Raw genomic sequence first — 25,053 nt, 5'->3', positions numbered from 1 at the left:
GTATCCAATACCCATGTGTTATCATAAGAGTTTGACAAATGGAAACTGATCATCAATGTACCTGAAGCTTCATTAAGCTTGTGTTTCACCCTTTCTACAAGGTACTCTTTACAGTTCCTCTTCTAGTGCCCATCATTGCCATAGTGGAAGCATTAGCCTTTGTCCTTTGCTAGGTCTTTCTTAGCAACCTTTGCTTTACCTAGTCTGCCCTTGTCCTTTCCCTTCTTAAGGGACCTTTCTGCTTTCCTTTTCTTTCTGGTCTCACTAGTGTAGAGAACTGACTTCTCTTTCTTAATAGTACTCTCTACCTCCCTCAACATATTGAGGAGCTTTGGGAGAGTCACCTCAAGCTTGTTCATATTAAAATTCATTATGAACTGTGAAAAGGAATCTGGTAGGGATTAAAGCACAATGTCCACACACAAGTTATCCTTTAGGACCATTCCTAGACCTGTGAGTTTCTCTATCCACTCAATCATCTTTAGGACATAGTTCTGAACCAGTGTCCCCTCAATCATCCTAGAGCGCGGAAGAGGCTCTTGGATATCTCATATCGTTGAGTCCTTCCCTATACCTCAAACAATTTGCGGACATGTAGGAGAATGAATCTGGCATCCACCTTTTCATATTGTCTCTATAACTCAGGAGTCATAGAGTCTAACATATAGCACTAAGCAAGAGTGGAGTCATCAATGTACTTCACGTAGCGAGCGATCTCATCCTCGCTTGCCCCTTCTTCGGGCGTAGGCATCACTGTATCAAGGACGTACACGATTTTCTCCGCCGTAAGAACAATTCTCAAGTTACGGAGCCAATCCATATAATTTGGACCAGTGAGGCAGTTGACATCAAGTATGCCACGTAAGGGATTTGAAAGCGACATTTTTTAAAAATAAAGATGCAGTAGAAATGAATAACATGCAGATTTTACAAGAAATAAACTATCAAGATATGGACTTCTATCTTAATATGCTCCCACTATTTTACTAACGAGTCACGCGACACCCTCAGCATGTGAAACGGAAGTCTCCGGTAGACTTCTAGTGGGGATTAGAATCCAATCAGCGTCTTAGTGTAACCTCGAGGGACTCAACCAATCACACTAAGCCTAAAAGGTAGGCAACTCTTGCCGATCACAACTCCTTGTGATTCCCATCCTGTTCGACCTCCGAATCACCATGGTCTCGAGGGACTCGACCAACCATGATGCTCGATTAAGTCAACACCTTCGTTACCAGATGAGTCTGATTTGATGATATACCCTCAAGGGACTCGACCAAGCATACCATGTCCTCAGGTCACTGGTGACATCTCTATGTCGTAAGCAATATAGCGAATCGTGATATAGGTGAGTCTCGAGGGACTCGACCAACTCAACCTACACCGGGAATCGGTTCCTCCTTATAACAATGGAAGGCCACGTGGGTCAATCTAATTGCCTCACATTTACCGATTTAATATTATCGAAGGAGATGTTTCTATGATTTGATCTCCTAATATGACATGTCACACATATACATATTTAATATATATCTACATCGCATGCAAATATATATACATTTCTAGTATGTGTATAAGCAATCACACTAGATGATCATGGACCACAACCTAATGTGATTAGGCCCAAGCCAGTAGGCCTAATCACTCACATCAAGATCTATGTGTGCAATGGTGCATCTCCATGCCCTGTAATCGTCCATCTCGTCCTTGTCGATTCTGTCGACATCTCGATGCATCTTCCTGCATCGCGATCGTCCGTCTCGTGGGTCCCGCTATCGCATCCATACTCTCGTTGCGCCTCTTCATGTGATTACAACTTAATAATAGGCACGCAGGCTCGACAATAAACGAGAAATATAATGGAGGCTCGCAGACCCCAATAATAATAATCACAAGTACACACATCACATGGTCCATGATCATCCGTCCACACATCATACATCACATGTATAAATAATCATCATCATATAGGACTACTAGATAATGATAAAAATAATAATCAACTAAACTTTTTAATTAATTAGTATTTTATGAAATCAGGGATATATAGGGAATTTTTGAATTTATAAGGATATTTTCATAATTTGGACAAAAGACAAACTAGAATTTCTCAAATTCACAAGGGCAAAACTATCTTTTTCCCAAAAACCCTAAGCCCCTCTCCCTTTTCACTGTACTGCTGCCGCCACCACCCTACCGGCGGCGACAAGTGCAACGGGGCCGGGGCACCGCCCCTACAGGTGGGCGCCCCCGTGGGTGGTATTGCCCCCGTGGGTGGTGTTGCCCCCGTGGGTAGCGTTGCGCCCATAGGCAGTGCTACCTCGCTAGGGTTTTTACCCACGGGAGTAGCGACCATAGGTGTCACTGCCCTGCGGTGCGTCACCCCGTGTGAGTAGCAACCGCAGGCGCCACTGCCCTGCGGTACCTCTGCCTGTTGGCAGCCAGCCCCTTCAGCCGCAAGCCCACTGTAAACTAGTTAAAATTATTTTTCGGACGTTATTGATTACTATTACATGCCTTGGTATCACTTGATCAAATAACATGTTGGAAATTATGTGACAAATGTTTTTGAAAGTCAGTAGCTTACTCATATCCGAATGCATGTAAGAAGTTCATCTTATTTTCGGTTTGAATGCTAAAAATAGGATTTTCCTATATACTCTTATGAAAACTTTTTGAAAAATGAGTTTCCTCCTTCAAGCAACGAACTATAACATAACAAGGAGAAGAGATATTCAAAGTATTATATGTGTCATGCCTTCCCTTATGTGCTTGATAACCTGCTGGAATCACATCTACCATGCTTTTTGATAATGCTACCATGCTTTTTGTTGATGACAAAGGGGGAGAAAAATATGAATTGATATGGTTGCTATTACTAATGTTGATATGATTGCTATCACTGATGCTATGATTAGGCCATACTTGCATCACCAAGAAATATATGATTGCCATATGCCCTGTATCAAGATATCAAACAAAAATTTGCATCGTACGAACTGATATCTTACCATGTGATGCAATGCTACACTTGCTAAAATATTCGAAATGTGTACATCATGTAATGATATCAAAATCTTGCTTCACAGCTTTACATGTCGATATCTTACAATATGATGAATTGCTACAATAACCATCATTCAAATTTGTTAAATTTGAAAATGTATGTCAAGCCTTGACATCATCTTCAAAGAGATACATTATGATAGGAATCATGATGGGAATATGTCTCTTGAATTTATAAAGTTTTAAATTCAAGAAGTATGGCATATAGATAGGGGGAGTTAAGGTTAACTCCATTATCAATTGATTGTCATCATAAAAAAGGGGGAGATTGTTGAATCTCGGATTTTGATGATGAAGTCAATTGTCATTTGTTGTCTAATGTATGTGTTGAGATAAGTGTGCAGGATTAACTACGATGAAAGTAAGACATGGAGCAGGAGTTGCGCCGGAGTCATGAAAATGATCACGTTGGAAGTTCGAGAGCTCGACGGAAGTTCGGACAATCGTCGGAGGTTCTACAGGAACAAATCCGAGAAGTCCAGAAGCTTGCCAAAGGAGCTCGTCGGAACTTGCCAAGTGGATCGTCGCAGTCCAGGAGTTTGCCAGAAGTCCGTAGGAGTATCACCGAGGGTTCATCGGATGATCGATGGAAGTTCACCGAAAACTCGCCGGAAGAAGCGAGTGACGCACCGAAGCAAGCTGCAGAATATGTCTTAGGAAATAATCGTAGTTAGCACTTTAATTAAGTTAGAAATGGGAGGTGATCCCATTAGCTTAATCCTGAGGCAATTGGGCCCCTGAAGAACTCAAATTGGGTCGAATGGTTCAACCCATTCGGACCCAGGTTGCTGTGGGAGGTGCAACCGCCCAGGCTATGTCTCCCAACGAGACTGGGCGGTGCAACCTACTCTGTCAGGAGGTAGCACCGCCAGAGCTCAAGTTTCGAGCTCTGCCAGGCGGTGCAACCTCTCCAGTCAGGCGGTGCAACCTCTCCAGTCAGGCGGTGCAACCGCCTGAGCTCGGTCTTCGAGCTCTGGCAGAGAGGTGCAACCACCCCTGACAGAGGTGGCACCGCCCAAAGGCTCAGTCTTCGAGCTCTGCCAGGCAGTGCAACCGCCCCAGTCAGGAGGTGCAACTGCCTGATCCCGGAATTCCGGGATTTGATCGTTTTGAGCTCCAAATTTGAACTGGGTTGGGGCCTATAAATACCCCACCCATTCAGCACTGAAAAGATATAGACCTACACCGAATTCTTAATCTTTTCTGTGATTCTAAGAGCTCAAATTTGTGTAAAGTCCAAAAGTTCTCCTCTTTCTGTTCTTCAAAGTTTGAGTTGTAAAGAGAGGAGAGAAAACTTCTATAAGGGTTGTCTCCTAAGCCCACTAAAAGGAGTGAATTTCTTAGAGGGTGGTTGGCCTTCGCCTATTGAAAGAATGCCTCTAGTTGACGTCGGTGACCTCATCGGTGGAGGAAGCCAAAAGTGGAGTAGGTCAAGATTGACTGAACCACTCTAAATCTCTGGTTTGCTTTTATTTTGAGCACTTTATCATTACTGCAAACCTCCTACATAGCTACTGCTCTCTGCGCTTTTACGAACAAGTTTCTAAGTTCTGATCTTTACGAATCTGCATTCAGACGTAAATCGGTGTTTTCGTACGATCTTTACATTGCAGTTTACATTTACGTTTTGATTCTATTTATAACTGCAAACTGTCTTCTGCGCTTTTACGAACGAGCTTCTTTGCAGTTTACGTTTACGTTTTGATTCCATTTATAACTGCAAACTGCCTTCTGCGCTTTTACGAACGAGTGTCTAAGTTCAGATCTTTCCGAATATGAGCTTAGACGTAAACTGCGCTTAGATGCAAACTGTATTTAGACACAAACTACGCTTAGACGCAATCTGCGCTTAGATGCAAACTGTGCTTAGATGCAAACTGCGCTTAGACGCAATCTACATTTAGACACAAACTGCATTTAGACGCAAACTGCGTAAACTGCGCTTAGACGCAAACTGTGTTTGGACGTAAACTGCACTTAATCATAAGTAATCTTAGAATCGGCTTTTGCATCAAAATAGTTTTTATCGAACGAACGCAGCTTTCATTTTTAATCGCTGAAAGATTTCCGCTGCACTAATTCACCCCCCCCCCCTCTTAGTGCTCTCGATCATAACATCTTGAACTCCACTCAATACTAACTTGACTTTCGGAGGGGTCGAGTCAGGAAAACCCCCTCCCGACTTTGACCTATGTGTAAGAACTTGGTGATGATGAAGCCGACTGCTCACTGATAGGAAGGACCACGTTAGGAGACGAGTCTCAAACTCAACCCAACCCGATGGACATTTTTACCAATCGACCATCCACATCGATGATTCTGTGTATTTGGGACTGGACCGAATTGTGTTGACCTTAACCACGAAGTAAATATTTGCTAACATGTAGAGTGAGAGATGAAAGATATTATGCTGTGATTAGGATGATCAGTATCAGATATACCTTCAAACTGAGTTGGAGTAATACTCACCGGTAAAATATACCGCCAAAAGACTATTATTTGTAGTCGTGAAACCAGAGATAATTTCTATCTAACGAAAAGGAGCCGTATAAGGTATTAACTTTGTTGTTATGAATGCAACACACAAAAGAGTGAGGAAGATAAACGTCTTTCTAAGTTGTATTGAATGTGACTCCCAAATAGAATTTATATTGTACCGATTCTATCTCTAGAATAAAATGAGTATACTCTCTCATCTTATTTTTATTCTTTAAGCTCTAAATCCTCCTTTAAAATAAGATCTCATCATATCCTTAAAAGAGACGAGAGTAGATATTAAGATGCCTCTCGGGATAGATCGACCTAACCTATAAAAAAAAAATTATAATCAAGGATGCCATGGTCAAATATTATTCCTTTAACAAAATATATTCTAAACATATAATGTAAAATAATATTAAAAAAAAATATAAAACTCATCTTATCTTTAGAGAGAGATTACTCAACGTGCTGATTAGCTATTTTTATTGGAAAAAAATAAAATTAAAAGATTTGAAGGTCGAATTAGGTTGAGAATTGAAAATTGATATATTGGACATTTAGAATAATCTAATGTTTTTTATTTTTTTGACAAAAAAAAATTTGCTTATTCCCATTATAGAGTTTCTAACTCAAGATGTTTAAAATACAATTATGCTATCAGTCAATCTGGAAATCGATCCAACATGAAAAGTTCAAAAGGAAATTAGTAACACACATGACCGGCTAAAATGATGCATCTTAAACTAGCTTTGTTCGTCACACACAAGACGCATCAGGCGGTCATATCGCGACGGGCTTTGTTCGTCACACGGTGGAATACAAAGGAGAGATCCTGTGGCTGACATTTTTTCCGGTAAATGTCAGCATTAATGTTTCCTTGGTTACGGAAACAGTCTAAAAAAAGGAAAAATTATGGACCACTAGACGCGTCTAAATAAATAAATAAATAAATAAATATATATATATATATATATATATATATATATATATATATTTTTTTTTTTTTTTGGCAGCGCAAGCACCCAGATAGTTACCCGTCTAGACATGAACGGCGGGCCCATCATATATTCAGAACCTTGGGAGGGTCTGGATCTGTGTCACTAATCGGCGTCAGGAACTAATCACAGATTAATCGCACTGCGGCGTGGCAGAGCCGGGCCTTCTTTAACCGGGCAAGTTACGCTATTTACCCCCAATAATTAGAGCCACGGGAGCCCCCAGCAATCTCACAAGGCAACCTTGTGCCCGTATGGGCCGACTCTGCTTGATTGTCTCACCGAGTCACGATGTGCGTTTCTTTAGCGGGTGGATGACAAAGGTGCAGCCCTCGACCGACCTAGCCCTGGCGTGGCTTAGACGGTCACTGGTTGCCCCGGAGGCAAGGCATCAAAACATCCTACAATTAAACGCATAAGATTGCTCGTAGGGTCAGCAGGCAATTGCTATCGTCTTCTCCACGCGTCCTTCACGCTAGGCTTTGACAAAATTGTGCAGCGGATGCTCGATACCTCATACAAAATAGGTACGCACGCAGTTTGGCCTTCAATGAAATATAAATTCTGGTGCAGAGTACCAATTGTTCTCCTCACGATATATATGTATATATATTGTCGCCTCACCTTTTACTGTTTCTTTTGCTGGATGGATAAATTGGTTTATTCGGTCGCTAGTTTTTGATTTCTGAACGAATTGGAAGGATTATGTTGCAGCGATTCGTGGACAACCTTCTCGCCGTCACAAAAGAGTTCGTCCTTTTTCCTTCTTTTGCTCCCCTCTTCCTCTTCTTTTGTTTATTTCGTGCCATGCTTGCTCTTGTTTTTGGAAATTTCGTTTAATGGTACCTGGTTAGAAATGAAATAGGTTTCTTCGCAACCATACGTAATTGCTTGGTTCACTGAATGAAATTTTGTGATTCTAATGGGTGAGGTTGCGATGATGATTCCGTTTAACTTATGGGTTTTGAGGATCAACGATAGTAACCTATTTGACGAAATACCTTTCCTGTGCGAAAGATGCGTAATTTGTCCATATTGTTAAAGAGTGGCTCTCTTTGCTGGCCTTATGATTTGACTCCTGCAGGTGATTTGCTTATTGATGATTTATGATTGATAATCATTTTTTGTGCTCGTGGGAGATATCTTATTAGCGTATCTCATGGTACCTAGAGGTAGTTTGTTACCTACAGTTGTCATATGGATGGAATAGACGTGGACATTTGATGTAGGAGAAGAAATGGAGACTCTTAAGATAAAGGTTGGAGTGATAAGAGGCAAAAATATATGTTTCGGGAAGTATTGGGATATTCAAGACCCAGGAGCCAGGCTTCAAAGCATTTTCATGTTGTTTCTGTTATTATGTTCATTTGTATTCTTGTTGCATTACAAAAATCAGAAATCCACTAGCCTTCTTAAGATTTGCATTGCAGCATATTCTACGGTATGGTGTGTGGACTTGTGGGAATAATTCTATTTCAATTCCAGAGTTTAGGTCAGTGGCATATTTTGTGCTCGTTTGAAAACTCTTTATATGGTCCAAGGATTCCTTTATATATTGATCTTGCACTTATCAGAGTGGTTATATAAATGTTGATTTTGTTGAGGTTTTTCCCTCTGTGCTGTTTTAAGGGAATAAGTCTTTATGCTTTGTTTAAAGGGAGTTCAAATAAGAATCAGATTGAGATCGATCAAGGCTTTTGTTGTGCAACTTAACACCACCAACATTGACCATGTTAGTAGTTCCAGGATTCATCCTAGTGAACACAGATTCCCTCTGACAAACTACAAATATGCATCATGATGATAGCTCCATTCACATGTACATATATGGATTTGGATGGAGGAAAAAGAATTAAAATTATTTTTGTTACATTTAATTATTGTGTTCTGTTCCATTTGTTTGTTCTTTTATTGCTGAAAATGATATGTTGAAAATAGAAGTTAGATTTTTTGTTGACTACTGTTGTATAATAATTTGTTGTGGACCAATTAGTTCTTTTTTTTTTGGGAATAGTGTCTTCTAGAGGTTCTTCCTGGGCCATCAATTTTACACCTAAGTTAGTATGTTCTCTTATTGTTGGTGTCTTGTCTGAAATGGCTTAAAGAAATAAAATCATCATTCCTTGGACTTGTTGACTTTTGTGTTACTATAAATCTACACTTGTGTGGAAATTTGTACTTACTATTTAAGGTTGTTGTCCATGTCCATTTAATGTCTTGAACTTTTTTCTCGTGACCAGTGCTATAGTTTATAGAATTGAATCCTAGGATTGTTATGCTGGGTGGCATGGTTTTGAAACATATTGCACTATGCCAACTTGTATTTTAGATGCTTACATATGGCTAGGCCAAATTTTGGTCTGTGCTAATCAGCACTAGGATGGGGTAATCTATACGACGGGATTACAGTGTCAAGAAACTTTCTACAAGTTCCCATGCTACTAGGGGTTAGCATAGACAGGTAAATATTTGCCATTTATTGTGGAGAACTGAAGATCTAAATATTTACCCATTGTCTAATAAAATGTGGTCCATATTTTTGAATTTATTTTGTTATACAGAAAAAAATATTAACCTTTAACTGCAAGTCTTTGGATCATATACGTTTGTAGTGCCTAAGCTTTTACAGTTTTGAGTTAGTCTTAGATATATGGATATTTGATTTGTGTAGGGGTCTCTTTATCTCATGTTTTGGTATACTTGAATATTTTATGTGCCATGTCTTGCAGGTCGGTGAAGACATTCACTTATGAATCTTTAATCAATATTGCAAGGCTGATAAATGGGGTTTCAGCCCTTGTGTTGACTATACTGCCAGGGAAGACAACCATTTTGGAAGGGATTCATGGCTGGGAACTCAGACCCACCTTACGTGGACCTCGTCTTCCTCGATGGATGGAAAAGTAAGTTTTGTGGAAAACAGGTCCAATCCCAGTACCATATATGGACCGCTTGAAATGGACAGTGTATGTGTCGGTTCACGATCGAACCAATAAACACTGCTTGATACATTGCATTCCATGAACCAGAGTCTAAAACTTCATTTTCTTTCCCAAGAACAACAAAGCCTTAGCTCATCCATTTCTTTTTTCCTACAACCATATAGTAGTCATTTTAACTTGAAAGAGTATCATTCACTTCAGATGCATAAAATGTGTAGATAAAGTTTATAATGATCATTAACTAATATTCATAAAACAAATTAAGAGAATTAATGAACATTTCTCCAATAATGTGCTAGAAGGCTACAACCTGCCCCCTCTTCTGTGCCTCTCACGACCTGTAATGCATGCAACCCTCCATGGCTGTCGGCCTCCCATTGCGTGATGCAAACCTCTTCCTCCTCTGTGGCCACTTCCTCCACCTCTTATAAGTTGCTTCGGAGAATGCTAAAAATCTGAGAAATTAATTGTAACTTGGTTAATTGTCTTCTGTATACTTTTGTGGATTCTAATGTATTTATAAAGGAAATCTTAGTTTATTAGGGAGAGTGTCACTGGATTTGCTGATGTTTGGTTTCTGATTATTTATATCTCTTTTATTTTTCTTTCTGTGTGACCAAATGACAGTATGTTTGGCTACTTCTGCATAGAGATAAACACCTTGTGCATTGGGCATCTCATATATCTTGCTGTACTTTAGTTGTGATCAATTTAGGTTAAACATAAATATACTAATGGAATGCATACATTCTATCCTCAGAATCAGGGACATCTAAGTCCAACTTTATCTCTTCCCTTAGCATAGGTTGACATTAGTATGCATACTTACTGTTATGGTGATCTTTAAACTTTGTGTATACAAATAGCATAGAATTATTCTGAGAAATGGATATTTGAGAATTGTTTGTTTGCTTTTTCCATTAATGGTGCTGTTATCTCTGCATTTCTAACATATATAGGTCTAATTTTATCATTTTATTACTCATGATGACAGTGGTGTTTCTTCATTCAACAAGCTTGTTCATGAGCTTTCCATGGATACTGAAACTTCCTCAGATGCTGATTCTATAGCAGGCGAAGAGGATAATGAAGAGAACATATATCCTTCCTCTCCCTTGTCGCAGGCTTCACGGCTATCATATAGCAGCACTTTCAGTAGATATGATCGACATTTCATACGCTCAATCAAATTCATGCTTTCCTGGATCCTTTGGCCTGCAGTATTTCTTCTAAGGCTGCCACATATTGTCTTCCAGTTGGCATGTTTTAGAAGAGGTGGGACGGTCCCCACAGGCAACTTAAGAGTACGCCATATTTCAAGCCCTTACCAGACAAGAAGGTCAGTTCATACAAAGGATCATGTTGTTCAGCGCACAACTGATAGGAGACGAGGTGTAATTGAGGTATTATCCAGGATCATGTTACCTGAAATTCTTAGTCTAGGTGGCACAAACAATTCAGATATTGGAACTTATGTTGATACACTAATTTCTCGTGTTAACTTTACAAGAATAACTTAGCAAAACTCTTATCTAGGATCTGCATCTGGCAATCGAGATATTCATCGAGTCAGCTTTCGAGACTGCCCATAATGTTGCACACTTCCTTCTTTCCCCTTCGCAACTTCACAGAAGATTGTTCGGATGGTTCTATTCAAATGGAGGTACTAGAAAAGATAACTACGGTGCTGACATGAATATGGTGATTCCAACTAATACCCTTGGCGATGATGAACCAACGCCAACTGAAAGGCAGCACACTTTACATTATTCTCTGAATACTGATGCTCGGACATGTCAAGATGTAATAACCGAGCTTGGGTAAGAACCATCTGCTTATTTTTTTCTCATATTTTCTTGGTTCTTATTTTTAACAAAAAATCATGAAGAATAAAACACAGCTGATATGACTAACCATCATTTGGAGAAGACTATTGCTAGTTTTTTTATGCCTCATATGCATAACTTCTTTACATGCGAGGGCAAGGTTGTATATATTGATTCTCCCAAATACCACATCCATGAGACCCTTGTGTGCTAGACTACCCAATTTTTATTTACATACATATACCCCCATGTTTTGGTGTACTCGGTATGGTATGGTATGGCGTACCGAACGGTATGCCTAAAAATATATAAATATATAATTAATATATAAAAATATAAAATATATTTTTTTTATAAAAAAAAAATCAATATATAAAAATATAAAAATAATATAAAAAAGGCGTACACAGTCTTGGCGACGTCGCCTCCTCTTCTCCTTGTCGCCTCATCTGCGGTATTCGGCTAAGAAGGCGATGAAGACGTCGAAGGCCACAGACGTCTCCAGCCTTCGAATACGTCGAAGGCCACAGATGAAGAATATGATGAAGAAGAAGGTCATAGAGTCGCAAACGAGGCGATGAAGGAGATCGCCTCTTCTGCTGCTCTAGCCGCCACCTCCCCTGATCCCCGCGCCTCCAAATCCTCCTCTTTACAACTCTCCTCGCTGTTACCTCCTGGATCAGGATCGTCGAGGGACGACGGTGCCAGATCGGGATCGAGAAGGGTGTGGAAACAAGTTTGCGTAAAGGTTTTCTCGATTCTCCCTCTTCTTCTCCCTCTTTTTTGAATGCCCTCTCCTTCTTCTTCTTTATTTGACGCTTCTCCCTCAGCCTCGCCGTAGCCAGGCTATACCCAAGTTGATACCGCCTGGTATCAGGCGGTAACGGTTGAAAGTTTGATCGTTACCGCTTGAAATAGCCTCGTATCGTCCGATACGGGGCTATATCGAGTGGGCGGTCTGCATACCAATTCACGGGCGGACCGGTATGAGCAGTACGATTTGAAATTGCAAACCTTGGTTAAAATCGACAATTTAGTTGTCAAGGTATGACTTTTGTAGTCCTTCATCAAAGAATAACGTGTTAGGCTCCACAACCCAAAAAAACCATATTTTGATTGGGATTAGCTTGATTAGAGATTCATATATAAATATAAATAAATCAAAATAAAAAAAAGAAAAGTAAAGATATAGGCTAAAATGTTATAAATTTTATAAAATAAAAAAAATTATAAAATGATAGGCAATAAAGTGAAAAATAAATTCTTAAAACAGGCCAGATGAGGAACTAACAAAGCAGTAATGACTTAAAGAGTGATATACATTTAATAAAACAACGTGAGAAAAAGAATGAAGAGAAGGGAAATGATAGAAAGAAGAGTATGAATAAATTAAAAGTTTATAGTGAAAAATTGTAATGCACCAATTGATTGTAATGAATTACTTGATTAACGGTTAGAAGATAAATTATGTCAAAACAATGATATTATTTTAAAATTTTAATATGCCTAGTAATTCTTGAACTAAAGAGTTAATGACAATGTAACATTAACAATGTTAACCATATGGTCAAATTTTTTTTTTTGCTTTTCTTTATTTTTCTATTTGATCATTTGTTATTTTTTTCCTTTGCTAAATATATAAGACTCCTTTGAAAGTCCTCTTTTCAATGAGTCCATATAAGTATTTGCCTTGATCTTGCTAACCACTATTAGTCTATCTCAACATCATCCTTGACCTTCCCATTGTTGACAAATCGAAGCCCCATACACCTGGTCACATTTCCTAATGGTTGCCACCTTTAAGTGTGTTTGTACCCCATCTAAGGGCTGTTTAATGTGGTCTGCTGAACTCCCATTTAGGTTGGCCACTCTGTGAAGTCATGGCCATATTGACTCATCTTGTGCTGCATTCAACATATGCTATTTTGATCATGACAGGTTGTGGCTTGATACTTTTTAAAGATTTTTTAAGGTCACCTAAGATACCTATGTCAAAATTTAGGATAGGAAGATCCATCCTAAGGCAGGAGTACTGGAGACTCCTAATCCTATTCCCAACTTTTGTAGTTGGCTTCATGTATCTTCCTTTAATTTTCTTTAAGACAATATTGTTAGTCAATGTAAAAGAAGTCCATAAGACGTTGATACGATCTGAAACATTCTTCACTTAGCTTCTATTGAGTTACACCTAACTGTTTATGAATATAACCATTTTTTGTTCATTTATTTCTAGTGATCCCAATTCCCATATATTCATCTCAACTAGGATTGGAAATTTTATACCACACATATGATCAGGAGTGACCTTGGAGGCTTGACACTGGGTTGTGATAGGACATAATTTAACAAACCAATCGGGATTGAGATTGGGACAGCATCATTAATCCTTGCCACAAAGCCTACATCGCCTTGTCCATGCTTTGCCTCCAAGAATTTCATATAAGTAACTTTCTCTTCTATCTTGCAAATATAACTAGCAAATATGCATGAGGTGAGAAAAAATTAATACCATTCATGCTTTTGTAGACCAGGAATGATACTATAATTATTAACTTGGGTTGAGAGCAGAGCATGGATGGACGGGGTTTTTGAGTGGCAGGATAAGGGAGGTATTCGCTCCTGATTTCCTCTTCTTAGCAACACAAGTTTTCAGTAAGTGTTATTTCCTAGCTATCCAACATTTTGGCCTGTATAGTATGGCTGGCCTTGCAATTGGCTTATGGAATTTTCCATATAAGAAGTGTGTAATAATCACATAAAAACGCTGGATGCCCTTCTCAATTTTAACAAGTTTGTTCCAGATTTATGAATAATATATTGATCAATCTCTTCTTTTGTTTGCTAAATAATAAGATATCCAAAACTTGTACTTTGTAGTATTTTTTATCCATTTGATTTTAAACCATACTCTTAGTTCTTCTAATAGCATTACTAAAAAATAAAAATGTCCCTGCTATATTAGGTTTTAGTTCTAATTAAACAACTATAATAGAGAATATAATGTAGAGAGTGAAGGATGTGGGAGGTGAAATATTACAGCTAGAAGCCGGAAGAATTAAGTAGATAAAGGGAACTATGACTATCAGGCCTCAAAGAGTGAAAGATGAGGGAGGTAGGAAGACAAATTAAAGAAGAGAAAGGAATAAACAAGCTAAATGACCTTCAGGAAAGTGAGTGTTTTCAAATATAAAACTTAATGTTCTTCTCAGACATGTTTCTATCTTGGAGATTGAGGACTATTTTTTAAACTAACAAGCTAACTACTAAGATTAGGTAAGGAATATATCTCATCTTCTCCCAATATAAATTATTTGATTTCTCAAAGGTAAGATTTTATGTTATCATCTTTTTAAAAGAATGGTAAATAGAACTTGTCCCACAAAAACCCACCCAACATCTAAATAATACAATGGAAGTCCAAAAGTTCATGAAAATTCTAAATGAACCTGTTCTTGACTCAACAAACATCACTCCCAGAATTGGATGCATCAGTTGCTTCCAATGCATGTCATCACATTCTCATGATTGATAAGTTAATTCCACACTAGATGAATGGTTTCTATAGTAGTTTGATTGTACAATGCAAATTAATATTGCAAGGCTGACCATGATGGTTGGACATGGTGGCACGCTGCTCTGATACTGAACTGATGCGATTATGGGAAAACCATTATTCTAAAGAGAATGATAGAATGAGCGAGACAGGCATTGGTCAGTTTGGTGTGTACAGACAAACTTTGATACCAAACTAGTGCAAGCACAGTTGGTTAGCTTCGTATGTATGTGTGAAATCCTTGATTCTAAACTTATGTAAGCATAGTAACCCTAGTGCCAAACTGATTTAAGCACATACAAAATGTATAAGTAAAAGGAGTGAAAAGACAAGGGAGGTAAACTAGTGTGGTAGAAAGAGAGTGTAGAAGTAGAATGAACTGCTTAAGATTGAGAAAGGGATAAACAAGGCTAAATGACTTTAGAGAAAATCAATGTATTTATTGATAAAATTCATGCCCTCGTACATGTAGCCATCTGAGGCTTTATTTATAACGTAACATTTTAACAGTTAAGATAACATAAGGATTTTATATCTTATCCTTGCTTAGTTAAATTTTGAAAATTTTATCTAACTTTCCAAAAATAAGATCTTATGTTATCATTCTTTAACAAAATGATGAGATAAAATTTATCCTAAACAAACCTCTCCAATTTCTAATTTGTACAAGAAAATTAAAAAATCGATAAAATATTAAAAAAATCTAATTTAGTCTCAACAAACTTGACTCCTAGATTAGATGTATCAATCGCTTCCATTGTGTGTCTTCACACTCATGATTGATGAATATTCTCCAGATTGGATGGATGACCTAGATAGTATCTTGATTTGATGCAAATTAATATTGTAAGACTGACTAACATGGTCAAAATGGTGGTGCCCTCCTTTGGTACCAAACTGATAAAAGCATGGTAAAATTGTTATCATAAGAGGAATAAAACAGTGAGGGAGAAAGAAGACAGGTAGAAAGACGGAGGTTAGAAGCCAGATGATATAACCAAGAAGGTTACCTCGGAGAGAATCTAAGCATACCAAACCATTATAAGCATTATAGCTCTTAAACCAAATGAATGTAAGCATGAGCAGAACATATATGATGAGGGACTGAGAGGACGATGGCGATAGAGAGTTTATCATATATGCATGGAGGTTTTGATACCAAATTTATGCAAGCATGATAGCTCTAATACCAAACAGATGCAAGAATGATACAACTTATCCGAACTAATGCAAACACAATGTGTCTAATACCAGCTGATGTGAGCATGGTAGCTTCTTTATCAAAGTGATGTGAGCATGGTAGCTTCAGTATCAAACTGATGTGAACACAATAGCTCCTGTACCAAACCTATGTAAGCATAAACACAGCATATTTGAAAAGGGTGTGGAAGCAAGAAAGAGGTAATGCATGGTCGGAAGACAGAAGTTTATATGAAGATGAACTACTCAAGATTGAGAACGGGATAAATGAGGCCAAATAACCCTGAGGAAAAATCAATGTTTTCATTAATAGAAGTTCATGTCCTACATATAATCATCTAAGATTTTCTTCTCTAATCTTAGAATTTAACTACTATGATCAGATAAAAGAAGAAATTTATGTTTATTCTCTTAGTTCATAAAGATAAGAACATATCATCTTTTAAGAAATTATGACAAAATTTATCCTACAAAAATTCCTCAACATCTCATCAATATAAAAATGGTCTAAAAATCCAAAAATTAAACTAATCTGGACTTAACAATCTTGACCCCTAGATTAGGATGCATCAGCTAATTAGTTAATAACTCCTGGTCTCCATTGCTTAAATATAAAATTAATTATAACTAAGCTTTCATAAAGCTAAATAATATCATTAGTAAATAGCATACTTCATGTAATTTTATGCTGAATATCTATTAAATTCAAGTGATATTAGTGTTTATTTTTCCTTGGTCTGGTTCTCAGGTACTAGCTTGTTGGGAATTCTATATCTCTATTAGCAAGTACCTATTGTGACATAGTTGATTATGCCTTTGATATCTGAGTCCAAGAATTCTGGTTTTCTAAGATTCCAAGAACTCTCTTCAACTTGTTAGTTATCATTGGCATAGGAGATGCTTTAATTGAATTAGAATAAAAGTTTGCATTTTGCAGACTTCTAGTAGTACATTTTTTTTTCCAAAAAAGAAATGTACTAGCAGGTCAAGAAAAGCAGTTGGAGATCAGAATGTTTATTATTGTAGCTATAATAATTTGCTTGCTGTCTGACAAGTTTCCTAGTTAATTGCAATTCTGCAGAGGTATGCTACATATTCCTTGTTACAGATAACTTTTATAGTTAGGAAAGTAGGGTAGCAGAGACCAAAAAAGAGTTTACAGCTACTTAGTTGACTCATCCTGTCTCTCTTTAAGCAATCAGAAGATCTGTCTCTTAGCATTGGATATATTAATTCAACGTTGGTGGGATATTTTTGATAGGGGAAAGCTGGCCTGTTTTTTAATCCTTAAGAGTTTATGGTGACATACTTCTATATAATCAGAATCATAATATAGTAACAAAATGTCAGTCGAGTTATTTAGGATACCATCCTATCAGTGATTTAAAAAATGCTAGGCGCCAAAAGACGCCAAGGTTCAAAAACGCCCGAGGCACTAGGCGCTCGCCCGAGCGAAATGAAATGCTAAAATTTAAAAATATATAATATAATTAATAAATATAATTATTTAAAATTTTAAATAAAAATATGCTATTAAATTAATCTAATAAATACAAATACTATTACTAGTATATAGTTAACAATATACAGTATACTATTAACAGTATACTATCGAAAGAGGAGAAGAGGAGAAGAGTGTAAGGGAAGAGTCGGAAGACCGAGGGTGTTGACTGAGAAGAGCGGGAGCAGTGGCTGCGAGCGACGACAGTGGCAGTAGCAATAGCGAGCAACAGCAGCGATAGCGGGAGCGACAAGCGGCGACAGTGGCACCGGCAGCAACGAGCAACTGGAGCGAGAGTGGAAGCGACGAGCGGAGACAGTGGCAACGGTAGCAGCGACAGCGGGAGTGGGAGCGGGAGCGGTGACAGTGGGAGTGACAGCGGTAGCAACGACAGCGAGAACGGCGAGCGGCGACAGTAGCAGCGGCGGCAGTCGCGTGAACGGTGAGCAGGGTTAGGGTTGGGGAAGTCACGCTGATATCGGTGCTTTAATTGGTTCGATTGAATCAACTAAAGCACCGGAGACCGAACTAGACCTTAAACGCTGTTTCGGTCGCCTGGTTTAACCCAGGTGCTCACCCGAAGCGCTCGACGCCTGGCCTCGGGCGAGCGCCTAGGCAGTGCCTGTTTGAAGCGCACCTCCTGGAAATGAAGCGAGGCGCTCGGGGCTCGCTTCGCCTCGCTCGAGCGCCTAGGCAAGCGCCCGAGCGCCTTTTTAAATCACTGCATCCTATGAAATAGAATATTACCTAAAGCAGACTACCCAGCCAAAACTTAACCTTACAAGTTACAAGGACATGATTATAGTCAGTCATTGTAATTGACTGTCTTTAAGCCTTAACTTGACTCTCTAAGAGGAAAATTAAAATGAAAAAAACTATAGAATTGCTGTTCTAATTCAGTTTATTTTGGCTAGGTTTGTTCATGTTTGGCGTAATTTAATCGAGTGGCATTTGCAGCTTCTTGTTTATTGCTTTGCTGCATAAGATATTTCCATACAACAGCAACAATAACAAAGCCGTAAGTCCCACTTATTTGGGGTCGCCTACATGGATCTTTTGCAGCCATTGAAATATGTTAAAAACCATATGCTTAGTTAAGTTCAAAGTACTTAAATCTTTATTTATAGTTTCTATTAAAGTTTTTTTAGATCTTTTGTCTCTCCTCGTACCACTAACATTACTTATTTCACTGCTTTTGACTATTGCATAAGACACTTCCATGAACTCTCTAATATGTGTATGTTGATGGTTAGAATGTTGGTGGGTAAATAAATTATGATGGCAAAGATTTTTTATTTTATTTATTTGGTTATCTATTTTACTGTGGAGGGGAATTATGATTGGTTTTTATGATTTAGTAGATTGAGCTAGTGAGCATTTAGAGCAACCAATGTGCTTGGAGAAGGGGCATTAAGAGTTAGGTTGATGTGTCCCGAGACTCTTTTGTTGGTCTTTCCCTTATTTTAGTAAGTTATTTTTAGGTTAAACAAAGTCAATTTTTAGTTTAGGAATGATTAGGTTTAATTATCCTCTCTATTGAAATGTTTTGGGTCAGTTATCAGCCAATTTGTCTTTGTCAATCAGTCAATTTGTGTTTGTCAAATTGTTGTTTTATTTCTTCTTGGGCTTGATTTGGATCAATTTGCATTAGGTCAGGACTAGTTCAATTGGGTTTAAGTTCTTTTTACGTTTGTATTACAGTTTGTTGAAAACGCTAAATGTTAATGTTCACAAAACTGTAGCATGGTTTCGTCATGTTATTCTACTCTTCCAAGAGTAGGATTTTAATCATAGGATCATAGCTAGATTTGTAATGAAGGCTGGCTCATCCTATCCAATAAAGTAGGAATTACCCAGGAGGTTATTGGTTACTGCTCTATGCTTCAAGAATTCTAAGGACTCGAATCTCATCGGATAGTAGCAACAAAATGTGATGACAAGCTAGCATTTCAACAAGCAATATTCATCAAGATTTTTGGAGAAGTAACCTGTCACATTAGCCAACTAGCAATTCTCAACAAAATATTTGAACATGGTATCAGAGTTGCCACGTTTTTCCAATCATATTTGATTACACAAGATGTGAAAGCTTTGCTGATTCTGAAGCAATTGGATGAGCTATGAAGGACAACAAATAAATTACAATACTAGTTCTTGAACTTTGTGCCTCAATCAGTTGGCTCCCTAAATATCAGATTTTTCCAGTTTATTTGAAATCGACGGTCACTGACTGATTTAGGATGGTAACAGGACGGAAACAGCCCCAATCGACGGTACCAACCGGTAGTAGGCGGTCTGCATACCGGTCTGCTGACGGACCGGTACGTACCTCCCGGTATGGATGGTATTATTCAAAATTAAAATTCTTGGTTGAGAGGGATTTGTTTATCTAGTCTAGTGATCTGAAATGAGTTCTAAGTTCCCAAACAAGTATGCTTTAGGCAAAATAAAGTGACAGTCTTCAAAATTCTACTTGACATGGAAAAAATTTGGAAGAAGAGTAATTTTTGCAGTTAATGTACAATTAAGCCAAAGAAATGAAAATTTTCACTCAAATTTGTACATAGTATGTCTGTTTCAGGTTGTTATCATCCTCATTGGGTTTTTAATTGGTATAGAGTACGGTTCCCAGTGGCTGGCAGTGTTCTAAGCTGTTGGCTTGCATGCCTAACTCGAGCTCATATTAGACTTGGTTCGTCTGGTGACTTTACTTAATATGCTCCTATTTTGACCTATCTGAATCCTTAACTGAGTAATGTTACAAGCTGATGTCTAATAGCTTTGTGGTTTTCTGTTCTTGTGATAATTTTCATGTTTGTTGATTTACCTGTTTGATCTTTTAATTATATCTTGACAATGGTAAACAACATAAATCTAATTTTTTTATTATGCCATTTGTCTATTAATGTTTATTTGCATTTCTGAATTTCAGGTATCCTTATGAGGCTATTCGTGTGGTTACCTCTGATGGATATGTACTGCTTTTGGAGAGAATTCCAAGGTTGACATAGAAGATGTTCACTAGTGTTCTTCCTAGTTTAATTGTTCATGTCTTCATTTTTGTTTGTTTTCTATTTGAATTTTTCCCTACAGGCGTGATTCAGAAAAGGTTGTCTATTTGCAACATGGAATATTGGACTCCTCAATGGGGTGAGTTGCATTTGATAAAATTATATTGTTCACTACTTATATTAATTTTATATGTGGAGTGATATTCTCTTTTGTTGTTTGCCATTTTATTTGTTAAACAAAGTTTTGGATGAACAGTGTAGGTCATAGTACTGCTTCTCCAACATTAAGTTACTTTCACATAACTATCATACATTGTGAAAATTGCTCCTTCAATCATTTGCAAAATCTGAGCAGTTTATACTGAACACATTTTTTTTTTTCTGAAAAGAAGTTTCAGGTTTTTTTTTCAAACATTGAAAACATTAACAGCTGCAAGTTCCTTAGTAACTATATTAATACTGGAAAATTTCCATTTGCATCTTGCTATTCTCATCTTTAGGTTACAAATCATCTGATTTCTCATCTTTTGAACTTATGTTGAGTAATTGAATTTGTGTTTGTTTGAAATTTTGTAGAAGATTCAATTTCATGGTGTTATGTTTGTTTGACTCTATTCCCCTTGAAGTAGGAATCATTATACACAATTCCACTTATATAGCATATAAAGTCTTCCATGTAAAATTACATGGAGTACAGCAAATTAAAGATATAGGATTAGGTCTGGCTTTAAACTATGATCAGTGTGGTTGGAATTTGATGCCGAGAACCTAAACTATGTTTCAAACTATCTAATGAAGATTCCAATAATTGCTCTATAGTTGCATGTGAAATTCTTATGTACATAAAATTTTCAGTTATTACATTTGGTTAATTTGTCAATTGCCATGATTATCTTGGATTTTTCTTGGATGGCTTCATTATGTATCTAAATGGTTCAGGGCATTGGATCATCTTGGATTTTTCTCAAATTTGGAGAATATATTAAGAGGATCTTAGATTGCTTAGGTGTTCTTGTAGTTTAGACTATCTGCATTTACGAATTAAAGGTTTAAAGACTTCTTACTGTTTTAAGACTTAATACAAGAAAGAAAAATAAGACAATTATATTTAGTCAAATCTATCTTAATTGAATCTGAGTGATATCTAGGGAAATCAACTCAGATCCATATTGGTTGATCAAGTTTGATTGATTAGATTTGTATTTTAGGGATATTCTCTTCATGTTTCAATCTGTTACATCACTATTCTATTTCTTTGACAAGCATTAGCTGCCATCTAATACTTCTGTTTTGCATTTGCTAGTTGGATCTCCAATGGGGTTGTTGGTTCTCCTGCTTTTGCAGCTTTTGATCAAGGTTTGCTTATTTTTTATTCAAGTAAATTAACAAAACATTGGAAATTTATTAGACCATCCAATTTTGCATGTTTAATTTTCAGGTTATGATGTTTATCTTGGAAACTTACGTGGGTTAGTTTCAAGGGAGCATGTGGACGTGAACATTTCCTCACGCAAGTAAGTTGTTGTTTTATCATAAATTCCTTGCTTTTTATTGCATTAGCACTTAACTAGGCATTTGTCTTAATTGTTGATCATTCAGAGTGCTGCTGTCTGGATCTCGTAGTTCGATGATTGTTTTAGGGTTGCAAAGAGCCTTATAGTTTGTTGTTTTTTATGAAGATTTTGATTGGGTGACCAAACACCTCAAAAAAAAAGGATCAAATATTTATTAGGTTCTAACGCCCCTCTCATGTACAAGCCAGATTAGACTTGATGCATAAACCAAACTTAAGCACATGGCTCTGGCCAATTTAGGAAAAAGGGCATTGCACAAGTATTAGTCAAACACGAGATGAGTAAAGAGGGGCAGGAACATGATCAAACTCACAACTTTCTTTGATACCATGATAAAAACTTTCCAAAAGCCAAGCCGTTAGGGAAAACCCAATACATATTAGGTTCTAAAAGTTTTCCCACTTGATTTCTTCCTGTTTATTGTTGGTTTTCTTGGATTTTTTTAGTAGGATTTTTTACTAATAAGCCGGAGTTTAGACAAGTTGTATGGAAAAACATGCTCTCTGTTAAGTGGATTAGGCTTATAGAATATGGATATATGGGATATTTAGTTTTCCATCGAAATTGTTGACAACTTTGTTCTACAAAAACACCCACCTTCGATGTTTTCGAGCACAAAAAAATTCTTTAATTGTCTAAGTATTCTATTTATTAATAAAGTTAAAGAAATGGGTGCTATTGTAGTTTTTCATATGCTTGAGCAGACAACAGAACCTGGCATGTGTATTCTGAAGGGATGTGTATAACTTTATCTGGTATTAGAAGCATGAAGAGGTTAAGAGAGGGCATTGCAGAGCTAAACTACAATGTGATTTGACATCCCTATCTGCCGAACAGTGATCAGGAGGTTTTAGTGTCATGTTTGTCACTTGTCAGAACATATATGCTGATCCTAAATGATGCAGGTACTGGAGATATTCTATCAATGAGCATGCGACAAAGGACATTCCAGCAATGATAGAGAAGATACATGAGATAAAAACTTCTGAATTAAATAAACTTTCTAGACCTGATTTGGATGGAGAAGTACATGATCAGCCCTACAAACTGTGTGCAGTCTCCCACAGCCTAGGAGGAGCAGTTATGCTGATGTATGTCATAACATCTAGAATTGAGTTGAAACCTCACAGATTATCAAGGTTGATCTTGTTGTCTCCTGCGGGTTTTCATGATGACTCTACAATAGTGTTTACATTACTGGAGAAACTTCTGCTACTTCTCGGTCCTGTGCTTGCTCCCATCGTCCCTGGACTGTATATACCTACTAGGTTCTTCCGGATGCTCATTAACAAGTTAGCTAGAGATTTTCAGAACTACCCTGCTTTGGGAGGTCTTGTGCAGACTCTTATGAGCTACGTGGTGGGTGGTGATAGCTCAAATTGGATTGGAGTGCTTGGATTGCCTCATTACAACATGTATGACATGCCTGGGGTATCACTTCACGTGGCCCTTCACCTTGCACAGATGAAGCGAGCAAGAAAGTTTATAATGTATGATTATGGAAGTGCAGCTGCAAATATAGAGGCATACGGAATGCCAGAGCCTTTGGACTTGGGAAAAAATTATGAACTTATTGACATTCCTGTCGATTTGGTAGCAGGGCGAAAAGACAAGGTTATTCGACCATTAATGGTGAGAAAGCACTACAGGTTGATGAAGAAAGCAGATGTTCAGGTTTCTTACAAAGAGTTTGAATATGCTCATTTGGACTTCACATTCTCACACAGAGAGGAGCTTTTGGCCTATGTCATGTCCCGTCTTTTGCTGGTGGCTCCAACACAAAAGCACCACAGAGCCCAGGGTGCTGTAAGGCTGAAACCCAATGGAACCCAGTCAACATCCGAGTCCGATGACCTGGAGCATTCAGGAACAAGTGAAATTGTTCCTTACAGTTGAGTGATATACTATGTTATTTGTAGGCTTGAGCCATATGTTACCCCATAGATGAAACTTTGTTTGATAACTGTTTCATAGGAGTAATGTAAATCAGTAGTCATTGCCACACTTCCTCTGTAACTGGTGAGAAGGGTCCGTTGAGAACCCTAAAGGAAACTGGTCTCTTGTTGGATCTCTTAAACGAGAAAAAAGTGACAGACTTTGTTTGTATCATTTTCTTTTGAAGTATTCTCAATCGTCAAATTCTTTCTGTGTTATTTCACATGTTCATTTACTTATGGTATGACATTCAGGAACGCTAAAGGGTCGTCAATGTTCTTTTTTTAGATGTTAAATAAAAAACAGGTAAATTATTCTCAGTAGCTGTGGTTGAGAATCATTGATATCATCCAAATACTCGTGTGCAATATCAAATTCTAATTTTATTGATCGAGTATTTGTATCATTGTCGGCAACAAATAACTTTTTCTTTTTTTTTTTTTTTCTGTTCCAAATAGAAAAAGCTATATTATATTACTATTCAGTCTCTAATCCCAAGTTCGTCTTGGAAGATTACAGAAAAGAAATACAAATCCGAAGACCATTTATTTTTACAGATATAAGCAATTTCAAATTCTTTAGCATATAAATATAACTTAAGGATATCTCGAACACAATTAGTGGCTATCATAGCTGCGTCCATTTCAATCCCTACTCTTTCATCACTGTACCAGCATCTCATATACGTTTGCTAAATAGGATCAGCCAAGAACCGAAGTGATCCCTTCTCGCTGGACCATGCTACGGTGTCGACGATGAGCCGTATCCCTCTAATTGTTCCATCGGATTCTCTGTATTTCCACATATTGCTCCGGCACTCATTCAATATAAAGGTCATTTCATCAATCAAACCGAAAAAAGTGAATGATGTTATTACCTTTTCGTCTCAATTTAAGCTAGATTTGAAATTCGATTTGTCACATTACATTACATGCTTGATAGGTGGGTATTAGGAAATACAGTTTATTA

General features: G+C 37.6%; 1 protein-coding gene across 2 annotated transcripts; it reads left to right on the top strand.

Annotated features, from left to right (window-relative positions):
- The first annotated feature begins 6,782 nt into the window (after positions 1 to 6,782).
- On the top strand, positions 6,783 to 24,302 carry LOC103978288 (uncharacterized). 2 transcript variants are annotated; one of them, XM_009394027.3, is made up of 10 exons: positions 6,783 to 7,069; positions 7,218 to 7,291; positions 9,272 to 9,445; positions 10,479 to 10,887; positions 11,021 to 11,304; positions 20,497 to 20,565; positions 20,658 to 20,714; positions 21,879 to 21,931; positions 22,014 to 22,089; positions 23,055 to 24,302. In XM_009394027.3, the coding sequence occupies exons 2-10, from the start codon at positions 7,248 to 7,250 to the stop codon at positions 24,043 to 24,045; spliced, it is 2,157 nt and encodes a 718-aa protein (XP_009392302.2). In that variant the 5' UTR covers positions 6,783 to 7,069; positions 7,218 to 7,247; the 3' UTR covers positions 24,046 to 24,302. The 2 variants fall into 2 exon arrangements, with proteins under 2 accessions (XP_009392302.2, XP_018679465.2); XM_018823920.2 differs by lacking the exon at positions 6,783 to 7,069 and having other exon boundaries at positions 7,086 to 7,291.
- The last annotated feature ends 751 nt before the right edge of the window (positions 24,303 to 25,053 follow it).

This window comes from Musa acuminata, chromosome BXJ2-8 (assembly GCF_036884655.1).
Source record: "Musa acuminata AAA Group cultivar baxijiao chromosome BXJ2-8, Cavendish_Baxijiao_AAA, whole genome shotgun sequence".
NCBI lineage: Eukaryota > Viridiplantae > Streptophyta > Magnoliopsida > Zingiberales > Musaceae > Musa > Musa acuminata.
This window is presented reverse-complemented; position numbering and strand designations above follow the sequence as displayed.

What these genes read in the sequence shown, in the direction of transcription:
- LOC103978288 (XM_009394027.3), top strand. Translation starts at nt 7,248, where the DNA reads ATGTTGCAGCGATTCGTGGACAACCTTCTCGCCGTCACAAAAGA. An exon ending in CTTTTGGAGAGAATTCCAAG is followed by an intron (nt 20,566 to 20,657) that starts GTTGACATAGAA and finishes TTTTCCCTACAG; the next exon opens with GCGTGATTCAGAAAAGGTTG. An exon ending in GTGAACATTTCCTCACGCAA is followed by an intron (nt 22,090 to 23,054) that starts GTAAGTTGTTGT and finishes TAAATGATGCAG; the next exon opens with GTACTGGAGATATTCTATCA.